Genomic DNA, 25,266 nt, shown 5'->3' with positions numbered 1-25,266 from the left:
TTTTTTAAGCCTATTGATTTATTTCAGAATTTTGTCCACTGTTAATTCAGAGAGTGATTTAAATCTCTGAACATTCGTTACGTTACTGTGCTCTTAGTGAAAAATTTAACAGTGCTTCTACATGTTATGCTCATTTATTATTTATTTTTCATTCAGTTTAAAGTTTTTTTTTATGTTTGAATATACTAGAATTTAGTATTCGAATTAGGAAGTAAAAAAAATAGCCTCTTTATTTTACAAAAACAGAGTTCCAACACTTTTTAGTAAGTAAGATAAATTAATTCTGTTTTTTTCCAGAACAAGATATTTTGGAACCTCAAGTTGTTTAATTAGGTTACTTCCGGGTCCATTAAAAAGCTAATCAGGCCTACCAAATTTACCACCATATATAAAAATTAACACTCTCTCTCAAACCATCAACTAATAACCAAAGGTGAAAACAAGTTATTAGTTCAACAGAAACATGTTTGTTAATAAAAAAATCCCAAGTTTTCAAATGAGATCTACCGGATCGTGCCATTGCTGATGGATGAAACCTTGCATTCACCTGCATCTGTAGTGAAGGGTAAATCTTTGTAGCAAGCAACTAGATTCTCATCTGTGTGCAGATCCACCACAAGAGTCTCCCACACTTTCTTCTTCGGATTTAAGACAACGTCTGGCTCGCCTTCAAACCCTTGAAATCTAACTCGCTCTCCAATCTCAGCCGATTCAGGGGGCTCGACTAACTCCACCTGAAAATTTCCAGCAAAGGAAAACAAAATTTGTCTATAACCGAGATGAAATGGCAATAAGTCTCTTCTTGTGCACTATACCTTGCTGCCGTCACTACTGGAAGCGGCAAGAACCATTCCTTGTGACATAACATCCCTCATTTTCGCCGGCTTCAAGTTGCAAAGAACACAAACCATACGGTTCTGTCCAGAAACAACAGTCAGATTGAAAGATAACTGGGGAGATTGAACAAATGGAAAAAGTTAAGTGGGGAGATTGAACAAACCTGCATCTCCTCAAGAGGTATGTACTTGACCAATCCACTAACAATAGTCCGAGTTTCAGGTCCTCCAACATCAATTTGTTCCACATACAGCGAATCTGCGTTAGGATGTTTCTCAGCCTTGAGAATTTTGCCGACTCGAATATCAAGTCTTGCCATTGTAATTTCACGATCAGCATCCGGTTGAGTTTTGGATGTTGCTGCACCTTTTGATGCTTTTTGCTTTTTAGCATCTAAAACAACAAGAACAGCAGAATATATAATCAAGTTACCGTAGCCACAAATGACTATGATTTAGAAAGTCTAGTAGAGGATGCGAAACAGCGTATATAACCTGAAAGTTTTGTTTTCTTAAGTTGATCTGCCGCCATATTTGCGGCTTCTGCATCCCTTGCACGTCTATCACCCTGATTTCCAGCAAACTTGTCTTCGTACTGTTGCACTTCTTCATCTGTCTGTGATCATAACATTTCACAAGATATAGTTTCAAATGCTACATGGCAATCCCGCCTTTCTATGGATAAAATCAGAGAGAGGTATGTACCAATTCCTTGAACAATGGTTGAGGGGTGCCTATCTTGTGATTGCGAGGCAGAATCTCCCACGGTCTACTTGCTAATAAAACCTCTCCTCCCTCGTCAGTGAGTGAAAATTGTAGAGGCAAATTTAGCTGTTTAAATACCTACAAATTGCGAGATACGCCACTGATCAAGCTTTTGCATTCTTTCTACCTAAATCTAAACAGAATCTGTGTGTTTTCAAACCAACCTCACGAGAAAATGATGGCATGAAAGGTTCTAACAATTGTGCAAGAAGATGAACTAAACCAGCAGCACTTCTTATAACAATTGCACAAGAAGGTTTATCTTCCTTGTAAAGTTTCCAAAATTTGGCTTCCTTCACCAGAATAAATCAGAGCATAGTTGGTTAGCCTGAACAGCCCATAAAATTTAATATATAGATTGATAAAAGAATCGAATTACCTGCAAGTATGCGTTCCCTTCATTCGAGATGCTCATAGCAATTTTCAGACCCTGCTTGAGCTTAACCTGCGTCAAATAAACAAGGCCTTTCTTAAGAACACAAAACAAGCACTAATACAAGACCAAAGTACATAATAATGTTCCTCACCTTTTCCATGGCTTCAACATACTGCTCCACAAATTTTCCAACATTTTCAGCCATAGATTGCGTTAAAGGATGAGATTCAGCACCAAGAGCATCAGGAATGACAGACCCATAACCTTGATATAGTAACGCAGTGAAAACATTAGAGATAGATATGGAAAAGTCTTGGCCCAATTTTCAAGCATGTCTTCTTACTATTCCTAAGAGAATTTAATATTAATGTTAAAACACCTCGTGCTCGATATTTTTCCGCTTAGGAATAGCAAAATGAAACATCTGACACTTGGAAAGAATTGTGTCCACACTTTCAAGCCAAATGGATCTTTATATCAACCTAGACGAGGACTTCTTTTTAAAAAATGAAAACAAAAATCACAAGCTAACATTCAAATACCTGGACTTGCACACTAACTAGGTGATTTCAGTAAAAGAATACAACACATCCTACTCATAAGGAAACGCAATATTTAATTCGGAAAGAAATGAACCAACCTGCAGGTTCAGGCTTTGCTATAAAAGTCAGAACTCGGTTAACAAAGTTGCCTAGGTTATTCAGTAACTCGCCAGTCAGTTTTGCTTGCAAATCTTTCCATGTAAATAGTGTGTCCGACACCTGAATGACCAATCCCCACAAGTAAGAAGTGAGATCTAAACAGTTAATGCGCATGCTCATGATGAATGAAGAGAAATTGTCCACTTTGTAGCAACAATCAGTTACCTCAGGCCTGTTCGCCAGTAAGTAATATCTCCAAACTTCGACAGGGATATTTGTACTTTTTACATCATTACCAAACACTCCAACACCTTTACTCTTGGAGAACTTTCCTGAAATCCCTTACGAAAAACATGTCCTTGTTTAATATGAATGGCCGAAAATCAAAGCACATAAATTTAATTCATAATAGTATCACGCCTTTTCAAAGTTCTACGGTGAAACATTAACTGACCATCTTGGTAATTTAAATATTCAGTCACACTGATTGTCTTCATCAGTGTCCAATTCTCCCCAGTTCCAAGCTGCGTAGATGGAAACATCACCTGCATAACAACAAATGGGCGGTTAATAATGTCACTTTTACAAAGATAATACCTTTGACATTGAGGCTAGCTCCAGATAAGACAAGAACCAAACAAGAAAATATAAAAGAGTAAAAATATCAGAGGTAACAGTTGAAAACCATTTGAACAAATCATTGGCGGTAAACAAATTCCTGAAACATTATATACTCACAGTGTGAAAAGGCACGTTGTCTTTCCCCATAAACTGATAAAGCTCCACATTCTCAGGATTCTTCCACCACTTCTCCCATTCAGATGTGTAGCATGACGTTATTGAGACGTACCCAATAGGAGCATCAAACCACACGTAAAAGACCTGTAACCACAATTCGAAATGCAATTTTAATACTTTTACGAGACTGGCTAGCATAGTGACGTTCTTACTTTTTCCTTATATTTCTCATGTGGAACAGGAACTCCCCACTTCAGATCCCTTGTAATACATCTCTGTCTAAGCCCTTCCTTAAGCCATGCTTTCGTCGTTTGAATAGCGTTTTGACTCCAAGATCCCGTAACAGATGTCTCGTTAATATACTCTTCCAACTTATCTTTCAGCAACGGAAGCTCAATAAACAGGTGGTCTGTGTCACGAATTCGGGGTGTAGTTTGACAGACCTGTTTGAGAGAGAAAACATAAGCATTCACAATAATTATAATAACATATAACAATTATAATAGCATATCCCACCTTGCACCTGGGATCTTTGAGTTCGGTAGGATTAAGGAGCTTTCCACATTTTTCACACTGATCTCCACGAGCAGAATCATAGTTACATTCTTTAAACGGGCAAGAACCCTCAACAAGGCGGTCAGCTAAGAACTTCTTGCATGTATCGCAGTAAAGCTGAAGAAACAATGGGCCAGAAAATACTTGAGAAAGAACATATGGATGGATGCTAATAAGAGTAACAACAGGCACTTTGAATAAAATCAATCACCTGCTGCATGGTGTTCTCCGAAAGAAAGTTGTTATCAAACAACTTATTGAAAATAGCTTGGCAGACTTGAGTCTGTTCAGGAGTTGAAGTCCGCCCAAACTTGTCAAAACTTATATCAAACCACTCATAAACTTCTTTGTGAATGGCATGGTACCTAAATGCACATATAATATATAAAAGGAAGCATAAGAAACGTGTGAAAATACACAAGAACAAGAAACATTACTTGTCACAGATTTCTTTTGGGGAGCAGTTCTCCTCCAGAGCTTTGGTCTCAGTAGCAGTTCCATATTCATCAGTCCCACATATATATATCGCATTGTACCCACGGAGACGACAGTATCTTGCATACACATCAGCACTCAGAACACCTGCAAGAAAACACATAACATAACGTTGCATTAAATAAATAAACACAGCAAACCGAAGAGAAAGAGAGAGAGAGAGAGAGAGAGGATTGAATGAATTTTACATCCGATGATGTTTCCGAGATGAGGGACGTTGTTGACGTAAGGCAGAGCACTCGTGATTAGTATGTTCCTCTTTCCCGGGATCGGTAACTTTGGGGCGCTCGTGCCGCCGTCGTCTTCCATGGCCACACAATTAGGGTTCGTTTTCTTTTCTCAGACTAATCGGAATGAAGAAGGCTCATATATATATATATATATAGTTTTCTCTAAACTCTTCTCAAGGGCCACGTCATCAGTTTGGTTTATTCTCAGGTAACACGTGTCCTATCTAATTTATCCCCTGCGTTTCATTAAGTACTAGATGATAATATGCCCTACACGCAGATGATTTTTTTTTTTAAATGTTGTATGTATCTATACTATTCCTTTTTACCTTAGTTTGTTTTTTTCTTTACTAACATTGCATGTTTTATTAAGGGTAATCAAATAATATTAATAACACACTAGATATTGACTATATTTTTTGTTTTTGAAATTTTTGCCTAATATAATTTATATATTTGTGTGTTTGTATAATCATATTTTTGTATGATATGAATTTAATAGAATAGATAATTTTTGTAAGTATATTAAATAAATCAACTTTCATATGCATTTGTGTATTTCCTTGTATCATATATGTATTTTTTTGTAATCGTGTTTTTATATGTGATCATATTTGCGTAATGTTTTTTTAAAAAAATAATTAGTAAAATATTTTGATAATTGTATTGAATTTATTATTTTATTAAGGGGAAATTTTACTTATACACTTTTCTTGATACCATTTTTCACTTATACCACCACTCAAAAGACATTTTCATAAATAGCACATTATTTAATTGGTAAAAGACTAAACTAACCTTATCTTTACTTCAATCTATCGTTTCCTTCTTCTCCACCGTCGTGATCCTTCTTCTCTCTCCTTTTGGATCCACCGTCTCTCTCTCCGTCGGATCCACCGTCTCTCTCTCCGTCGGATCCACCGTCTCTCTCTCCGTCAGATCCATCGTCTCTCTCCCTGTGGAGATCGTTCTTCTCTCTCCGTTGAGATCTGTCGTCATCTCCGACGAGATCCAGCGTCGTCTCCATTGAGTTCCATCGTCACTCTCTCTCACGCATCTAGTGATAAGCAATTACGAGAATCACGATTCAAAACCTCAAAGATGTTGGCTCCTCTCCACGATTCACACTGGTATGTTTCTAATTTGTGTATTTTTTTGTTCGATTCAAGTAATATTTTGGATTTGTTCTTTCTGTTGTAAAAAAAAAAAATCAACGAAGGTTGGTTTACAACAGGTCGATCTAAGAGAAAGAGTTTCAATAGTGAACATTGAGTTTTCAAAAAATTATAAACCTTTATAAATCTGGGTTCAAGTAATTTTAGGATTTTCGTTCCCCTGTTATTCAAAAAACAAATAAGGTTGATTTAGACTTGTCATTTGAATAGTTCTGGTTAGGAGAAATATTTTCGGATAGTGAACATTGTATTTTAAAAAATTATAACCTCTTATAAATCTGGGTTTTAAGATATTGTTGATAGTACAACTCAATGCTTTACAAGGTTTTATAAAGAAGTTTGTAAACAAGAGTTGATCATATATGTCTATAAAAAATATATAAATGTATAAATTTGAGAAGTCTTGTCTTTTATTATCCTATATTCTTTGTAAGACTGTTACCAAAATATATGAACATTATGCTTGTATAAGGTATCTTTAGACCATGATTAAAAGTTAACATCATCTTTTTATTTCGTCTTGCAGTTAGATAGCAATGAATTTTGCACATCTTTGAGATTACGTCCGAGGATTGATGAAGCTGGAACAGAACCACTAGACAATCTAAAAGTGATTATCCAATCGGTGTCTTGGTCAATAATGTGAAGCATTTTATAAAAGATTGTAAATTTAGTTTCATAAGGGTTTATAAATTAGAAGTTTGTAGAGACTTACAAAACATTTTTTTATTCTTTATTACTTCTTGTGGTTAATACAATGTTTGGATTTCCTGATGAATACAAACATTTGGTGACCCCAACACATCCTGATCTTGATGACATGGATTTTAACAGTGTTGTACAATTAGTTCAACAAGGATATAAAATGAAGAAAATCTAATGGGAACAAGGATTTGTGGATTTACCTTTTGCAACATATGATATAGGAAAATAACACATGAAAGAAGATAAAAATGAAGAAAAAAGAAAGCTGAAAAGCAAGTAAGAGTTCATAAATCATTTATAAAAGTTTATAAAACAGTTTGTAAAGTTTATAAGCTATTTATAAAGGTTTATAAATCATTTATAAGAATTTATAGAATATCAAAAGGTAATTATTTTATGAAGTCTTATAACAGTTTATAGAGGCTTATAAATCTGTATATAAGGGTTTATAAAAATATTATAAGAGTTTAATAATCTTCATCGCATAATTTGTGAGAGTTAATAAATCTTTTTCAAGAGTTTATAAATCTTCTATAAGATTTTATAAATCTTTACATTTAGAAGTAAAATATTCATAAAGCTATTATAAGTTTAAAAAGTAAAATCGGTGATATAAATACATGAAGATGCTTGTTACTAATTTTCTTAAAAAAGAAACTAGAGTAAATGTAAAGTACAAATGATTTACAGCTTACAATCACTTATAAGAACACGTGTTACACATATATATTACAGAAAGACATGTGTCTTGTTTCTCTTATATGTGTCAATAACATATACATTACATATAAAAACACGTGTCTTCTCTCTTTTTCTGCAACTCCAATCTTCTTGAAAATTGTGTTTTCCTCTGAAAACATAAAAACATAAGGCTAAATATATATATTGTTTTACGATTTCTTTTATAAGGCCTTATAAATATAAAAATTGTAATAAATACCTCAAGCGGGTTACCTTTATAAAATCACATATAAATTTTATAAGAGCTTATAAAACCTTGTATCAACCATCTATAAAGTTTTTATAACATATATAAATATTTATAAAACTATTTAAAATGGTTTATAAAACTATTTACAAAAGCTTATAAGCTATTTATAAGAGTTTATAAATCACCAAATTAACCAACTTTCCACCATTTCTTTACTTATTAAAGAACATCATTCTTTTACAGTTTCTTTTATAAGGCCTTATAAAAAGGTATAATTGAGCATTAATATGATTGAGCATTGAGAGATACTTGGGGTTTCTGAATTTATAATGGTTTATAAAAATTTATAAAAGGTTTACAAAACCACAATGTTAGATGAACGCCTCAGTTCTGCAGATGCACATAATGTATCCAGACCAGATATATAGCTTTCTAGGACCTTTCTCACAGCAATAGCAAAAGCCTGATTAACAAGAGTATAGCGGCTCTTGTTATTGGCTTCTTCATTTTCACCTACTTTACAGCTCCCCCCTGTCCCTCAACTTCCAACTTGAAGTTCATGAAATGGGTCTACGAAGTTATGGAGAAGAAAGACCAAAGAACCAAAAGAGCCTATGTTTCAAAGAATCTGTCCCAAGGCGTCAGTGCTTGATAACCGATGCCACAAGCTCAGACTTTGGTGGGTTGTCCTATCAGCTGGCTCAGAGCATAATCCATAAGAGAGCTTTTGTATGCTAATAAGAGAAGACTCAACACCTTGCAGAGCATTCAACGCCAACCTAACCAAGCTTAATTCCTATTAAAAAGCAACAAAATTGTTAGAGAATGTGGCCAAAAGTAGAAGTAGTCTCAATATACGTCTTTCATCTAAGCACTAAAGATATTCCATTGTTCTGTAATTAATTACTAAGAATAGAAATCTGAGAACATCACATCGCAATCTTCCCTAAGATAATTTTGTTTGTAACTCAATACAGTACATCGAGTACTAAACTCAAATCAATAAAATTGATACTTCTTTTTCCCCAAATCATTCCCTATTAGGTTTCTGATCCTAGCCACTCAAGCAAAATGCAAAGCTCATGTTTCCACGCATACAAACATGAAAAGCGTAAATGATGAACTTACAGAGACAAAAGAAGAAGATAGAGGAGAAGCACGAGTTGGATGAGGAAATTGGCGGCTCTGAGAATGTAAGGACTCCCAATTACTTGGTGGACGGTAAAGCTCCTCCTGTTTGGGCTTCTCCAGAAGCGAATCAACGCTCGTCGCCACCGTCATTATTTCTCAATGGAGGAGAAAGTGAGAGATCGTCTTGTTCGCCTGAGCTTGTAGAGTTTTTCAGCTTCGTCGGAGAATTCGTCAGCGCCGTCAAATCCGCCGGAGAACTCGCCAGCGCCGTCCGGAGAACTCGTCAGTATCGTCGGATTTGATCACCGTCGAATTCGACGTCAATCTGGGAACTCTCAGATTTGGAATTGGAGGAGAAATAGAGTAATTTATGTTTAATTATTCAAGGGTATAATGGTACTTTGTCTATTAAAATTTTAATGGTAAAGTTGAAAAGGGTAAAGTTGAAAAGTGGTATTAGCAAAATGATATTTGTGGCAATTCCCCTGTTTTTATTGTTATTCTCTTTCGATAATACCCACTTGTTTTTTTTTTTTTGAAAAAATGATACAACGAAGTTACATGTAAGTTTGTAACACATGTTTAGCAGTTCACGGGAAAAAGATAAGATCTGATCATATAACTATGTGTTTAAAAAAAAAAAGAAATCATATAACAATAGATTGTTGGAACCACGGCGACAAAGATGAGAAAATAGTAGTATTATTTAAAAGATCCTAATCGAGTGAGGTAAGGTTTCTGTGTGAAAAACGATTATAATGATTCAATGCTAGTTTTACAGTCTCGTCTTCTGACTGGATTTCTTAGGTAACATTACTGGTGTGTGTGCATTCTGCAGACCTATATTGTCACTCATTCTCAACGTCCAGCAGCTCGAAGATCCATTCTTATGGTAATTTATTTTTAAACAGTTATTTTTTTTAAATATAACAAAGTATGACGCAAAAGGGAATTATTTTAAACCTATTTGACATATTTTAACAAAGCTCACATAAGGTTTTCTCTTATATAATTATAACTAGGTGACCGGTCCGCACCCTGTGCGGACATAAGAACATGATCGGTCCGCACCCTGTGTTTTCTCTCGGTCCGTACCTCACGAGAGGGAACACAGTAACGTCAGTATGAAGATGCATATATTGTGTGTATGTATAATTGCAACGTCACAAAATATTTTGTGTGTTTACGAAGATACTTTCATTCAAAAAATGGAATAAATAGTGTAGAGTTTTAGAAGTAACAGATTTTATATTATCATTAATTAGAATTGTATTGTATATGTTTCGTAATTCCTTATTTTAGGTGAATAATATTTTTTTTCCATAAATAATAAACAAACATTTATGTAGACATATTAAAAGAAAATAAAATAAAAATCAAAATATTATCCATAAATAATATAAATTATGAAGTACATTTCTAGATAAAGAAAGCAAATTCAATTAGAAACTTGCAAAAAATTGAATAAATTTTGTAAGCAATTTGACGGGTTAAAATTATTTGATAGATTTATAAATTTCTAAATTTTATTGAACATGAAATAATATTAAATTGACATATCGTCATCGGTCTCCTAACTCATCACAACCCATCTAGCAAATACAAAAAATAAATAATTGCAACAGTTTATTCATTTTAAAATTTGTATTTGAAAAAAAAGTAGATTAAAATTACGTACCGTGACTACGAAATATTCCGAAAAACTTGTTTGTAGACAACATTCAATATTTTTGTCTCTGGCTTCCCTTCTTTACCAGTTATTAGGATTTTTAATCTAGATCTCGACTTAACTCTTGAAAGTGAAACTTTGCCTTGCATTTTGTAAGCATTTTATAAATTATTTTAAAATTATGATAAATTTATTCTTTAAACAACGATAAATAATTTAAAAATAATATTAATAAACATTTTTGGATTTTGTAATATTTAAAATAGTTATTATATAATTATATTCGAACATAATTCATCAAGTAGAGTATAAAACTATTATAATTATCTTATATAAAAATTCGTTCATTGTATTTTATAGTTTATAAATATTAAAAGTAATAAATAAAACATTATTAATCTTTCTATAATACTTTCGAGGTAAAGTGGGTGGCAGAGTCGATGAAAGTGGGTGGCAGAGTTGATTCATCAAGTAGCATATAATACTTCCAAGGCAAAGTGGGTGGCAGAGTCGATGAAAGATGAGGAGCCTTTGCGTCTAAACACATTTTTCTTAGCACACAAGCAGCATCGTCGTAATACCTTAATAGTATGAGAGGAGAGATTTGTGAATAATACTTTAAAGAATGAAAAGAGAATGTTTGTATTTTAAGACCTTGGGTGTCTCATATATATATACATTCGATTTATTTCTCATATTAATGACGCACAATATTTTGCACAATAAATAATGAAATCGTTTAAAGAAAGATATTAAATGTGTATTGTCAAAAAATGATTTGCATATGATATGATTTTAACTTGCGCAAGTAATCCATATTAGAAAGGTAAGTTATTAAAAACAAACAAACTAATTAGAAACATTAAAATATTTTGTAAGCAATGTAATAAATATGATATCAACATGCGCAAGTTTACCGTTTGAATAATATGAAAAGTTTTTAATATTTGTCTTAATTCTAAATCTTGCCCAAGGGTAAACTAAATCGATAAAATTTAATGATTTCAACTTGCGCAAGTAATCCATATTGTGAATAAGTGATTTACATATTTAATGATTTCAACTTGCGCAAGTAATCTATATTAGAAAGGTAAGTTATTAAAAACAAATTTTGTCAATAAGTTATTTGCATATTTAATGATTTCAACTTGCGCAAGTAATCCATATTAGAAAGGTAAGTTATTAAAAACAAACAACCTAATTAGTAGGAGTGGGCACTTTACCCGATATCCGAAGTGGCACCCGAACCCGATCCGAAAAACCCGAACTGAAATCCGAACCGAAGTAGCAAAATATCCGAACGGGTATTGAATAAGGAGAGATTGGATACCCGAACCCGAACGGATAATACCCGAATCCGAATGGATATCTGAAGATAACCGAACATATGTATAATTAATCTTATATTTTTAGTTTACATCTCTCATTTTATATAAAATATTTATATTGATACTACACATACTTTAAGTTAATATGATATACATACAATTACGAAAACAATGATTTGCTACTCACTTAAAATACATGTCAAGTTTTTTATTTAAAAAATTAACAAAAAGTTACATCCGAAATTTAAAAAAAAATAACTAAATTAATGCCTTTTTAGTTTTAAAATGTTATGTCCAAATCTATTAACTATTCAATCTATTAAAAATAAAAAATTAGTTAACTGAAAGTTATATTTTAAATATAAGAAATTTGAGAAATGAAAATTTTAATTTTTTTTTCAAAATCTAAATATCCGAACCAGATCCGAAATAACCGAATCCGAACTAAAAATACCCGAATCCGACCCGAAGTACAGAAATACTCGAACGGATTCTACACATGTATACCGAAATACCCGAAAATCCAAAATACCCGACCCGAACCCGAACGGATACCCAAGGCTAAACTAAATCGATAATTATTATCCCTTAGCTATATATGGGCTTAACGAAATCGACAATAGTTTTGGGCTTGTCTACATAAGCGATTGATTAAAATAAATGAAAAAGAAAAATTCAAAAAAACCAGCCAATAGAATTATAACGTTTTTCCTGAGAAGCTCTATATGAGTGACACCTCAGCAGAAATCACTAAAGTGACTTCTCTTTTAATGTATAGGGGGATTACATCATTATTACACATAATACTACACATAATAATTTGTATAGCAATTAAAAATGAGATATGTAAATCAAATTCCATGGCCCAATTTTAATGGGTTTTGTAAATTAAATGTTCATGGTCCAAATTCTTTTATGATGTTCCCTACATATTCGCATATTAATATGAATGATGTTTAATTTTTAATTAATTAAGATCTACTGATGCAGTTATAAGATTTTTGGCCCCTGATTTTTAGGCGTCTAGCCGTGTACATGTACTGGTTACTTTCGAAAATTAAAACTATTTACACGATATCATGTGGTGGTTAATTAAAAGGGCATTGCAGTTATCATATAAAAAAAGTAAAGGTAGATGAAATAATTGTTGGACTCTACTTTTATCAATGGGTCACACTGCTGTTTTAATATAATAGATTTATTTATATTAGGTTATTTTTTGGGATCCAGCCCACATCATATCTCTTTTGGGTCATTTAGGTCGATTAAGAAATCAGATCCAATTCTGACAATTTTTTTTTTTGGGCCATTAAGTCCAAGTTCAAATAATTTTTTTTCAACTATTTTTAATTATTTTTTTTTTCTTTTCTTAATATGATTTAAGCATTCATAAAAAAATTGAATTTTTTCATTGAAAAGTATAAATCTTTATTAAAAGTATAAAAAAAATTAATTAAAATATTAACCACATAATAAAATTAATTTATCAGAGTTATACCAACTTAATTCATTAAAGAAATAAAGTTTAACTTTTTAAACATAAATAGTCATTTAAAATGAAATATGATATATAAAGATAAAAAGTTTAAGTCTTTTATAAAATAAAACACAAATATATGAAAATATGACATTTACTAAATATTTGTCAATTGAAAAAAATAAAATAAACCTGCGATTTGAAAGCGCGGATCAAAATCTAGTTTAAATATTATAAACAATACATATTTTGCTATCAATAACAATTTTTTACATTTATATCAGGGATTAACATTCGGGTACCATTTGATTTGGTTTGATTCTGTCCAATTCGGATCTTAACGGGTTTGGTTAAGATCTTTGAAGGTTCGGATTATACATTTAATTATTTTTCTTTTAAAATAAAGTTCATATATACTTTAAATTTTCAAAATATAAAAATAAAAATATAAATTTAATAATGTATGCCAAAATACTTAATCTTAACATAAAAATTGGTTTAGGTTAAATATTTGGATAGAAAATCAATAGATATTTTTAGTATGTTTTTGGTATTTTAAGTTGTGTATTTGTTTTGTTTATTGTATTATAGTTCGTGGAACTGAATCTATATGAGTAAGCAAAAACTTATATAAAACAGTTTATGAAATAAAGATAAAACAAAACATAGGTAATATAATTATTGTTTTCATAAAATAAATTATAAATATAAGATAAACAAAACATAAGCAATAGACTAATAAAATATAAAAGAAACAAAATATAAAGAAACAAAATATTATAGAGAAATGGTATAATTTCTAAAATAAAAACAACACAATGGATCCTCGATCAGAAAGTATATGCTTATGTTAAAACTACTATGAGTCGATATCAGCTTACAAAATAATCGCATAAGACCAACTAAATAATCTCTCTATCAGCGGAGTATTGCTTTCACAATCGAACAATACTCACTATCACTCTCCACATTGTCTTAAAAAGTTTCAAATGGACTACGGAGTTAAAGCCCACCATGAGTGTTGTGCTTGAGAGAATGTTTTGTTAACGATGATTAGATAAAGAAGACGGTGGTGAGTAAAAGTGGCTACACGGCCTTGTATTTATATATGTAATGATAGACGTCTAGGGTATACAATAATTTTGAAAATCACCTTAATATCAGTCAATATTCACTAATTACTACCGAAAAACTTGCGCTCCAATGCCAAGGAAAAACTTGTCTTATTCTTTGCTATGCGAATTGATTGAAAAATCACGAAACGTTCTATTCACATTTTTAATATAAGGAAACCATGATTGAGTATTGATTGAAAAATGCATCAATCAATAATCAATTCTGGTATTGAAAGTTCGTATGTTTCATCGTGATTTTTGTTTCGTAATTATTATGATCGAATATGGCGTGATTGACCATCCCTTCATATCTTTGGAAACTTATATTATTAAAAAAATATTAGGAAAATACTCTAATCTTTACAATTATGTATTACCCGAATCAATGCCATAACTGCCGTATGAAGATCTTTAAATTGCATAGTAAAGATTTTATGTACACTATATCCCCATATTATATTATATAAACATTATATTGCATATTCTTATGAGATTACCTTGGAATTCAAAACATGTATTAAATGTTTTTGGAATCATATGTTATAAGTAATTACTTTATTTCAATAAGTAGTCCTCTTTACAAATTATAAACAAAAATAATACGATCTCAAGATAAATATTTTGATTTGGAATGTTTAGTATGCATATATATTTCTCAATATACATATATGAAATCACAAAAACAATACAATTGATGAGTATACATATTTTAGAGAAATGGTATATTTTCTAAAAGAAAACTAATTTAACATGTCACATGTTCGTAAAAATATGTATGCAAGGAAGAAAACAATTATCTATATGTACTCTTTTCTCAGACTAATCGGAATGAAGAAGGCTCATATCTATACTATACTAAAAGGAGGATATAATATACTATACTAAAAGGAAGATATAAGCTCCTCTTAGAGTGTCCACGTAGGCACAAAAAATCGTCCAATCACAGAGTCCAAAGTTGCCACGTCATCTCATTAATTTTTTCGTAAAAAATAAAAAAACAATGCAAAGAAAATGATCGAACCCGGGTTAGTATGACATAAATATATGACAGATATCACTAAGCCATTGCAACTTTCTTGGACACATATACAAGAATCACTAAATATGTAATCACAAACTCTTATGTACATTTACAATAATATGGATTCAACTTTCAAGACTCTGATACTTTGTTTTGTAAAAAAAATAAGTAAGTGACTAAGCTAATATATTCTTTGAATTGTGAGAACATTGACAAATATGAAAAAACATAGATTTTTGTTTTCGTGACAAAGTTAAGAATTTTGTAAAAATAAGTTTAACATATAAATTTTCGTGACAAATATGAAAAAACATAGATTTTTGTACAATTTTGACAAAACAACTCAAAACATAGTTCTCTAATGTCTTAATAAAATATTATTTAAGGGTGCAATAATTAAATATATCAATTCAATAAATTTTCTAATTTATAGACAAAACAATAACACAACAAATTTTGAAACATTTGTTTAACCTATCGATATTTTTTCATGAGAATCCAACTAAACAAGATAAAAAAACAATTAGATTTATTTAATTACCATTTTATTCAATTTTGATTAATTTCAAATTGTAATAATGTATCTTTTTGAAGTTACAAAAAAATAATATTCTTTCTTTATTAAACTAGCATTATATATAGATTCCATATACACAAATAAATATAATATAACAACATAGGCTTGCTTTCTCCGATTCATATGAAAACTTTCTAAGTTATCCACCAAAGCAAATTAATTAAATAAATCAAATTGTTAGAATACAACAAATTAATATATAATTTTATTTTAAATTAAATTATTTAAAAAGTGTATTTTCATTAGAAACAAAATAATAAATAAGTAAAACTGAATTGATGGTAATTTTTATGACATATATATATATATTATGTGAAAGAAATATAAGCTTAATATGGAAAAAATCTTAAATACAAAAACTCTAAATTAACAAAAAAAATACTAATAAAAATTAAACTATGATATCAATTGAAAGCTTCTTAGACAATATTAATAAAATATTTAAGTGATAATCAGACAAATTTGATTTTTTTTGCCAGCCAAAAGTTTATTATTAATTAGCATCATTTATTTCAAGATGTTTAAGATAGGATGAACATAAATGATATATGAACTATGAATAGTATTTTGTAAAACTGACTTAGATAACACATCTGCACATCATTTCCAGTCTTTTTGATGCCTAAATTCAATTTCTTCAGAGTAGTTATTCCACAAACAGATCGTATGAGATATTGTTTTGATATTCAGATTTGTTTCTTGACTGTTAAGAAGATTCATAACTGTAAAAATGTCTCCTTCGAATATTATATGTCTATAACCGAATCCCCAACATGAGACAATTTTGTTTAAAAAGTAAATAATTTTTTTTTTTTTATATTGTATAATAAATATATATTATTTACTGATAATAAAAATATAGTTATTCATCTATCACAAATATCTATGCAAATATGTGAATCAAGTACAACAATCAAACAACATAATGATTTCCACAAAGAAAATTTTAAAAATATATTTATGTTAGGTAGTCTTATTTTATATTCTTTAAATAATGTAAAACAATATTATACATTATTTTTTTAGAATTGAGAAATACATATTTATCAATTAGATAAATTAAGCGATAATTAGACAAATTTGATTTTTTTTGCTAGTCAAAAGTTTATTATTAATTAGCATCAGTTATTTTAAGATGTTTAAGAAAAGATGGACAAAAAAATAGGATGGACATAAATGATATATGAACTATGAATAGTATTTTGTAAAGCTGACTTAGATAACACATCTGTACATCCATTTCCAGTCCTTTTTTATGCCTAAATTCAATTTCTTCAGAGCAGTTATTCCACAAAGAGATCGTATGAGATATTGTTTTGATATTCAGATTTGTTTCTTGATTGTTAAGAAGATTGATAACTGTAAAAATGTCTCATTCGAATATGATATGTCTATAACTGAGTCTCCAACATGAGACAAATTTGTTTTAAAAGTAAATAATTTTATTTTTCTTATATTATATAATAAATATATATTATTTACTGATAATAAAAATATAGTTATTCATCTATCACAAATAACTATGGAAATATGTGAATCAAGTACAACAATTAAACAACATAATGATTTCCACAAAGAAAATTTAAAAAGTATATTTATGTTATGTAGTCTTATGTTTAATGTAATACAATATTATATATTATTTTTTTAGAATTGAGAAATTTATATAATATCTTATCCGCGCGTAGCGCGGTTAAAAATCTAGTAAATATAGTTTTCTCATAACTCTTCTCACGGGCCACGTCCAGTTTGGTTTATTCTCGAGCTAACACGTGTCCTATTTAATCTATCCGCTGCATTTTATTAACTACTAGGGTTTGGCCCGCCCTATGGACGGGTTAGCAACTAAAATATATCATAAATTTTATTAAATATTTTAAAATATTTAGTTAATTTTAAATTGTAGGTATTCTTTAAACTGTAATACCAAAAATTACAATTATTCATCATTTAAATTTTAATATTAAAGTTATGCATTTGTATATATTATTTAGGGCAATTGTCACTAATAGCACTAAAAGGAGAAAGTCACAAAAACGACATTCATTAAAGGATAAAATATCCTTAATACCCTTGGTTTAAAATTAAATAAACAAACAAAAAATAAATAAAAATAAATAAATTAAAAATTAAAAAAAAATGAAAAAAAGAAATTTTTTTTATAGTTTCAGATTATATGTTTTCAGATTCGAATTTTTTTATAATTTTTTTTTCAAATTTTCTTTTTATAATTCAAAAATAATTTTTGAAACTGTTTTTTCAATTTTTATTTTAAATTTTTTAGTATTTATTTTTTATTTTATAAAATTTTAAACCTAATTCCAAAACTCCACCCCTTAACTCTAAACCCTAAGGTTTGGATTAATTAACCCAAGGGGTATAATTGTATATTTACCTCTTTAATGAAACCTATTTTTGTAACTTTGAGCCTTGAGTGCTAGTTTGGGAACAAAAACTTGGTTTGGTGCTATCCTAGTTTTTTTCTCTTGGATTAATTAACACAAGGGGTATAAGTGTATATTTATCTCTTTAATAAAACTTATTTTTGTGATTTTTAGTCTTGAGTGCTAGTTTGGAACAAAAACTTGGTTTGGTGCTATCCTAGTCTTTTCCTCATGGTATAATATTTATTATGCCCCTAGTATAATTCACAAATTACAAACCTAAACATAATATCATTTTTGTCACATACGAAAATTGACAAAACAACAAAAACACGTTTTTCCGCGAAAACCTGAAAACTACTTTTTTCACGCCAAAACCCCAAAAACGCATTTTCCCGCCAAAATTTCAAAAACGTGTTTTCTGTTGGGGTCAAAATCGGCCACGACGGAATCAATGTCTGAAAGTCCGTAAAAATCAGCATGAAGGTTTTTTACGAAAAATAATCTTCGTAAAGAGCCTTGCGGTAAAATCTTGTTCAAATCTCAATCGAACCACTAAATACCGATTGTCCGAAGGCAACAGACATGTATCCAAGTCGGCCGCGGACAAGCTCGAGTATGGCAATCGGACCGCGGACAAGCCAAGCTCGATTGATACGCGGCGACCAAGCATGCACACAGCTCGGTCGCTACGTAGCGACCGAGCGTCCGTCCCGCTCGGTCGCTACGTAGCGACCGAGCTCGAGCTCTTCCGAAACGTCGATGCGACACTAGTCCATGCATTCTCGTCTACCCTTCGATGCTATCTCCCGAAGACCGTAGCGAACTCATTTCATGTTTTCCGCCATTCTAAGTCATCGATCAAACTTTGCGGTAAAAACCGCGGAAAGTTCGTTCTTTATCGAAAGAAGCCGTAATAAACGCTTCGAGTCAGAAGACGGCCCAAAGGGACCTAAGACATGACTCGAGGCCCAACTTACGATTTCTTAGCCAACAGCCCGTAAGCCGCATGATGGTTTACGCTTGGTTTGCAAGGAAATATAAATGTCAAGTTTCCGCGGATAAGTAGGAAATTTTGAAGATAATTACGAAGATCGGAAAAAATGGAATATCTCCATTTTTACGCTATGACGGCTTAAGGGCAGAAGAGGAAGAGCATAAACCGACCTAAGAGCGAGTATATAAGGAGTCTTAGGCGAGAGGCATGGGGGGAGGACTTTTTGACAGCAAATTTAGCACTTAAAGCAATTAGGCAACTTTTCATTTTTGTTATTTTGAGCTGCGACTCAATTAGGTTTAGCCGTCTTAGGGTTGCCAGAACTAGGAATCTCGCCGACAGCTCTCGAGCCCAGACTTATACCTTGTTGTAAACGCTCATACGCAAATTCGGAATAAGATTTCTCTTTGCTTTCTTTTTACGATTTTTATACTTTGTCGTTGTTATCTCGTGTTCTGATTGCTTATCGTGTCGTATTAACAGATATCCGGGACCTCTGGGAAATTAGGGTTTTTCTAGTTTCCTAATTTAAACGGAAATCGACAGTGCGAATTTCGGTTCCCACATTTTTCCGTCAAAATTGCAAAAATGTGTTTTTCTGCAAAAACCGAAAAACGTGTTTTCATGCCAAAATCACAAAAAATGTGTTTTCACACCAACACCCCAAAACTCATTTTTCCGCCAAAACACAAAAACACGTTTTCTCGCCAAAATTGCAAAAACGTGTTTTCCCGCCAAAACAAAAGAAAAACATGTTTTCCCGCTAAAACCAAAAATCTCGTTTTCCCGCCAAAAACGTGTTTCTCCGCCAAAACCGCAAAACACGTTTTCCCGTCAAAAACGTGTTTTCCCGACAAAAACGTGTTTTCCCGCCAAAACCGCAAAAACGATTTTTCCGTCAAAACCGCAAAAACGCATTTTCCCGCCAAAACCAAAAAATGTATTTTCCCGCAAAAACAGCAAAAACAGGTTTTCCCGCCAAAACCACAAAACCTCGTTTTCCCGCCAATAACGAAAGATCTCGTTTTCCCGCCAATAACGAAAGATCTCGTTTTCTCGTCAAAACCGAAAAATTTTGTTTTCCTGCAAAAATCGCAAAAACGTGTTTCCCTCGAAAACCGCAAAAAACGTGTTTTCCCGCCAAAATCGTAAAAATGTGTTTTCTCTCCAAAATCTAAAATTTGTATTTTCCCGCCAAAACTAAAAAATCTCGTTTTCCCACCATATCTGAAAAATCATTATTTCCCGTCAAAACCGAAAAATGTGTTTTCTCGCTAAAACCGAAAAATATTTTTTTCCCGCCCAAACCGCAAAAAGAAAACTCGTTAATTTTGAAATAATTCTATTGTATATATATTAAACTAAATAATTAAATGAAATATAGTTAAAATTAATATCAAACATATGATTAAATCAACACAAAGATATTTTGGTAATTTGTTTACTAAACTCAGTTGAATGGAAATAAAAATAAAGAAACAAACATAAGATCCATTTAGATGATTCATATAGATGAGCTATGTAGATGGACAAACAAACAACATAAAAATCTGAAAGGATCATCTGAATAGATCATACAAATGAATTATTTAGATGGAGATGATAAATGGTAAAACAAACAGCCCCAATTCGTGACTATAGACGAAAGTTCGCCCAATTCGTGACCTTGGCTGTGCGATCGGCCATAACCTTCGCCCTATCTATCGGATTAGAATCCATTGCAATCTTCTCAGACTCTCAAACCCTTATCAAAGCGCTAACGAAGAAGGATAGAAAGTTGGAGAACTTTGGAGCACTTAATGATATATACCTTCTATCTTCCTCCTTTAAGACAATCTCCTTTACGTTTATTTTCAGAGCTCTAAATGTTAGGGCTAAGCATTATGCAAAACAGGCTTTATGGACCTTGAACCCAACTTAAGGTTTTAATGAAAATTAAGGATTTACAAAAAAAAAGAAAAAGACGAAAGTTCTACTAGTTTGTTCACTGTTTATGTACGCCCACCATTATCATAGTAGGCCCATTTAAGCACTTCAATTAGCATCATTCAAATCCTTGTTTGTTTTTTAAATAATCTTTTAAATATTTTGAAAGTTATAAAAAAGAGGTAATTTTTCTCACTTTCTTGGTTAACGTGGACCGTCCACACCGACCATTAATTGGTTGGCGAAACACAATGTGTTTGGACATGTACTATATGTTTTTATAACCTTTCAAGAAAAAACACAAAACCTTGTTCCGATCAATGTTTATGGTTTAACGGGAAACTAGTGCTAAGTATCATTAAATTAACTTATAATTAAAAATAGACATAAAACAAGTAGTTGAGGGAGTGGTGATAAACTCAAAACACTATAAATAGAGTGTGGTTGAGCTGTGTAACTCATCAATCCTCACAACTTACAAAGCAAAGTATTTTTCGCAATCAAAAGTGTGTGTTTACGTAGTTTTTTGGTGTTAGCTAGTTACTTGTTTTAAGAGATGCGGGATCATCCTCGTTCAAGTGAGCAACAAGAAGCTGATGATGCAGCTTCCAAAGGTTGTGGAATGTTTGACTTTCTCAAGAAGAAACCTGAAGATGAGCATGTCTATGTGACTGACGCGACCAAGGAAAAAAAGGAAGAGGAGACACCTTCGCTTGCGGCAAGGCTTCACCGTTCTGGCAGCTCTGTAAGCTTATGTATATGTATACACATTTGTATTTAGAATTCTATGAGAAATGTTAATAAAAGTTGTTGTTTGATGAAATGATATGTATCTAGTCGAGTGATGAAGAAGTGGATGAAAATGGGGAAAAGAAGAAGAGGAAAGGATTGAAGGAGAAGGTGTTTGGTCACAAGGATGAAGATCATGTTTCTGATGATCATCAATATACAACTGAGGAGAAGAAGGGCGTCACGGAGAAGATCATGTTAAAAGTTCATGCAGGTAAAGGGACTCATGAGCAAGCCAACAAGCATGAGCATGAAGATGGGGAGAAGAAAGGGTTTATGGAGAAGATGAAGGAGAAGCTTCCTGCAGCTGGAGGTCATCATGACCAAGCCAACAAGCCTGAACCTCAGGAGGATGGGAAAGAGAAAGGGTTTATGGAAAAGATCAAGGAGAAGCTTCCTGCACCTGGAGGTCATCATGACCAAGCCAACAAGCATGAGCATCATGAGGATGGGAAGGAGAAAGGGTTTATGGACAAGATTAAGGAGAAGATTCCTGGAGGTCACAATGGAAAGCCCGAAGTTGAGCCTCATCATGAAAATGGTAAAGAGAAAGGGTTTATGGAGAAGATCAAGGAGAAGCTCCCTGGTCATATCAAGCATGATGACAGTGATGAGCAGAAAAAGGAAACTTAGTCGTTCGTAAACCCTTTTTTTTTTACTTTCTTGAATCAGCTTTCTGTTTTCAGCACTTGCTTCATCATCTTCTTGTACTGTGATCACCTCATCATGTCAATGAAATGCCAACTTTCCCTTTGAAAACTCATGAATGCGTGACATTTTGTTCTGTTCTCTTTGAAAGCTTTGTTTCAATTTTGCTTTAAGATACTTTTGACACATAAGATGAACAAGCTATCTTCCTATCTAGGCCTAATCAGTTTAAGTTTGGACCCAATAAAGGCCAACTTAATCTCTATATGTTGCATGATTGACTGTCGAGACTTGATTACAAGATAAGTCAGAACAAAGTGTGAGAGAAGTGAGAACACAAACACGGTGACTGTGTATGATCAGGTTGAAAGAGAAATGAGAAAGACGTCTCTCTCAACGGGAAGAAAAAGAAGAAGATGTGACTTTTGTCAGTTTGCCTAACCGGTGTGTCCAAGACTGGCGGAAGATCCGTCACCAGTTTCAACCATATTGTGCCGCCCACGAAGTTGTCCTGCGGCCATGAACGGTGGTTGCGAAGCAGAGACCACCTCTGAAACCCTTGATACGTCGATCTGCTCAAAACCGCTCAGGTCCGAGAAAGCACACACCGCCACACCCCCAAGACGGCGAGGAAAAGCCAGACTGACGAGAAACACACGGCTGAGAACGGCCATCTCACCGTAAATCTGCCGACGCTGAGCTCTCCTCGACAATCAGACAAACCTCCGCCCCGATAGCTTACCAGCCACCGCCGTCAGTCTCCCAGTCGCCCTCAAACCGGAAGAGCACCGCCGTCGATGAACGAGCCACCAGAGCATCGATCTCTCCTAGGGACCTCCACACCAGAGCATCCATCAGATACTTCAAGAGGAGGGTGAGACAGCTCACAGCACAACGGACGACACCTCCTCCGTCTTAGTAGCTCATTATCCAGAGGGGAGGAGAACAGCAATGATTACTGGTGGGAACCATAGATCGAGCGCCTCCAAACCATAGATCCGGATACATTACCCCAACTATTTTCTTTGTGCTGACAAGATACCACCTCGCATGGCAATATCTTTCCCAACTGCAATGATGATCGGATTATGGTGATGAACCAGAAAAGAACCAAACTTTTCAGATATTCTTGGAGTTTTAGAAGGAGAAAAGTGATGTGTTTTGTTGGAGAGAAGATCTCACATCGGATATATGAAAGGAACTTGAGTAATATATAAGGGATTTGGGCCAATCCACTAATTGCCAATTGGTTTTAAGTTGGAAGCCCATATTAAACCCGAATCTAACATGGTATCAGAGCCCAGATCCTAATAAGTTAAACCCCTAATTAATATTAACCCTACCCGACCGAGTATATAGGTCGTAATTGACTCGCTCGACCGAATATAACTGTCTTAAAAAGTTTCCGAGATTTCTGGCCGATAAGAGCCATCATCTCGAGGAGAGGTATTAAGGGATATGTATCCCACATTGAAAAATCAATGGAACATTAAATAATATATAAAGAGTTAGGGCCAATCCACTAATTGTCAATTGGTTTTAAGTTGGAAGCCCATAATTAAGCCCGAATCTAACATCTTTGTCTCAATCCCTGTCATATTCTCTGTTTTTGGCTATTATTTGTTTGAAAAAAAAATGAGTGAATATCAAAACAGAGAGAAAGAGAGAGAGAGAGAGAGAGAGAGAGAGAGAGAGAGAGAGAGAGAGAGAGAGAGAGAGAGAGAGAGAGAGAGAGAGAGAGAGAGAGAGAGAGAGAGAGAGAGAGAGAGAGAGAGAGAGAGAGAGAGAGAGAGAGAGAGCTGAGAATTGAGAAGGAATTAAAGAAAGGGACATCAATAATTTGAATCAGGTGACTCAATGGATTGGGAAGAGATCATCTTCTCTAAACTTCAATCTGGTTTTGCTTTCTGATTGAAATGGAGAGAAGACGACTGACAGTATATGACAAGGATTACTTATGAGATAATGAATAGTGCTTTTGCAGAAAATATAATTTGGATAACTATATATCACTAGTAAGGTTAAGCTTGGTATTATGAGATAATGAATAGTGCTTTTCCATATAGCTAATTTCGAAACTTGTTTACGTTATCTACTGCAAATACCCAAAGAAAAACTTGACGTTGAAAGTGAAAGGAGGACACAAACTTGAATAACCAAAACTTTTTTTTTTTTGAGCAACCAAAAACCTTAACAATGATATAGAGCTCTTTATGACGTTACCATTGAATTTTATGTTAATATAATAAAAATAGTGTAATCTATTTGAACAAAAAACAAATTCTTTGCGCCGCAAAACCAAATCATCCAATATTTTAGGCACTTAATTTCTGTTTTTTGCCTTTTATTTTGTCTATGGGAGGCTCTCTCTCCTCTCTTTACAAAGAGAAATTTTTTTTCATGTTCTCTCATCTCTATCTTTCAGAGGATATGAATTTTCTAGGGAAAAAAACTTTCTTTTGTTGTAAAATAATTCTTTAATTTCTAGATCGATTTTATTTTTCGCGTTAGGCAATTTTTAGTTTCGCGTGGGCGATTTTTTTGGAGTTTCTTTCAATCTCTCTCGAAGTTGTTCTTCAAGTATTTTTTTTTTAATTTGATCATTTTTCAGCCAATTCAGAGATAAAAAGGAAGAAACATTTATCCTTATCGTAGATTGAAATAATCAGTTTTCACTGTCTGATACACATAACTGTAGAGAGGAGATCTCAGCTGACACATACGCCAGACTTATGAGACATCAGTTCAATCTTGAGA

General features: G+C 32.7%; 2 protein-coding genes across 3 annotated transcripts; one reads left to right on the top strand and one right to left on the bottom strand.

Moving 5' to 3' along the window:
• Window positions 1-389: 389 nt before the first annotated feature.
• LOC106399721 (methionine--tRNA ligase, cytoplasmic-like) lies at window positions 390-5,782 on the bottom strand. 2 transcript variants are annotated; one of them, XM_048737664.1, is made up of 17 exons: window positions 4,595-5,782; window positions 4,349-4,493; window positions 4,123-4,276; window positions 3,873-4,028; window positions 3,569-3,799; window positions 3,357-3,500; window positions 3,073-3,163; window positions 2,844-2,959; window positions 2,618-2,738; window positions 2,129-2,241; window positions 1,981-2,046; window positions 1,766-1,894; window positions 1,542-1,679; window positions 1,332-1,452; window positions 1,001-1,230; window positions 816-917; window positions 390-734 (listed from the first exon to the last, which is right to left on the bottom strand). In XM_048737664.1, the coding sequence occupies exons 1-17, from the start codon at window positions 4,713-4,715 to the stop codon at window positions 504-506; spliced, it is 2,409 nt and encodes an 802-aa protein (XP_048593621.1). In that variant the 5' UTR covers window positions 4,716-5,782; the 3' UTR covers window positions 390-503. The 2 variants fall into 2 exon arrangements, with proteins under 2 accessions (XP_048593621.1, XP_048593622.1); XM_048737665.1 differs by having other exon boundaries at window positions 2,844-2,950; window positions 4,595-5,776.
• A 15,206-nt stretch (window positions 5,783-20,988) lies between these two features.
• On the top strand, window positions 20,989-23,910 carry LOC106423652 (dehydrin Xero 2-like). Its single transcript, XM_013864431.3, has 2 exons — window positions 20,989-21,817; window positions 21,910-23,910. The coding sequence occupies exons 1-2, from the start codon at window positions 21,629-21,631 to the stop codon at window positions 22,492-22,494; spliced, it is 774 nt and encodes a 257-aa protein (XP_013719885.2). The 5' UTR covers window positions 20,989-21,628; the 3' UTR covers window positions 22,495-23,910.
• The last annotated feature ends 1,356 nt before the right edge of the window (window positions 23,911-25,266 follow it).

The sequence above is a fragment of the Brassica napus genome, chromosome A8, assembly GCF_020379485.1.
Source record: "Brassica napus cultivar Da-Ae chromosome A8, Da-Ae, whole genome shotgun sequence".
Taxonomy (NCBI): domain Eukaryota; kingdom Viridiplantae; phylum Streptophyta; class Magnoliopsida; order Brassicales; family Brassicaceae; genus Brassica; species Brassica napus.
The sequence above is the reverse complement of the archived record's forward strand: the minus strand, read 5'-3'. Positions and strand labels throughout refer to the sequence as shown.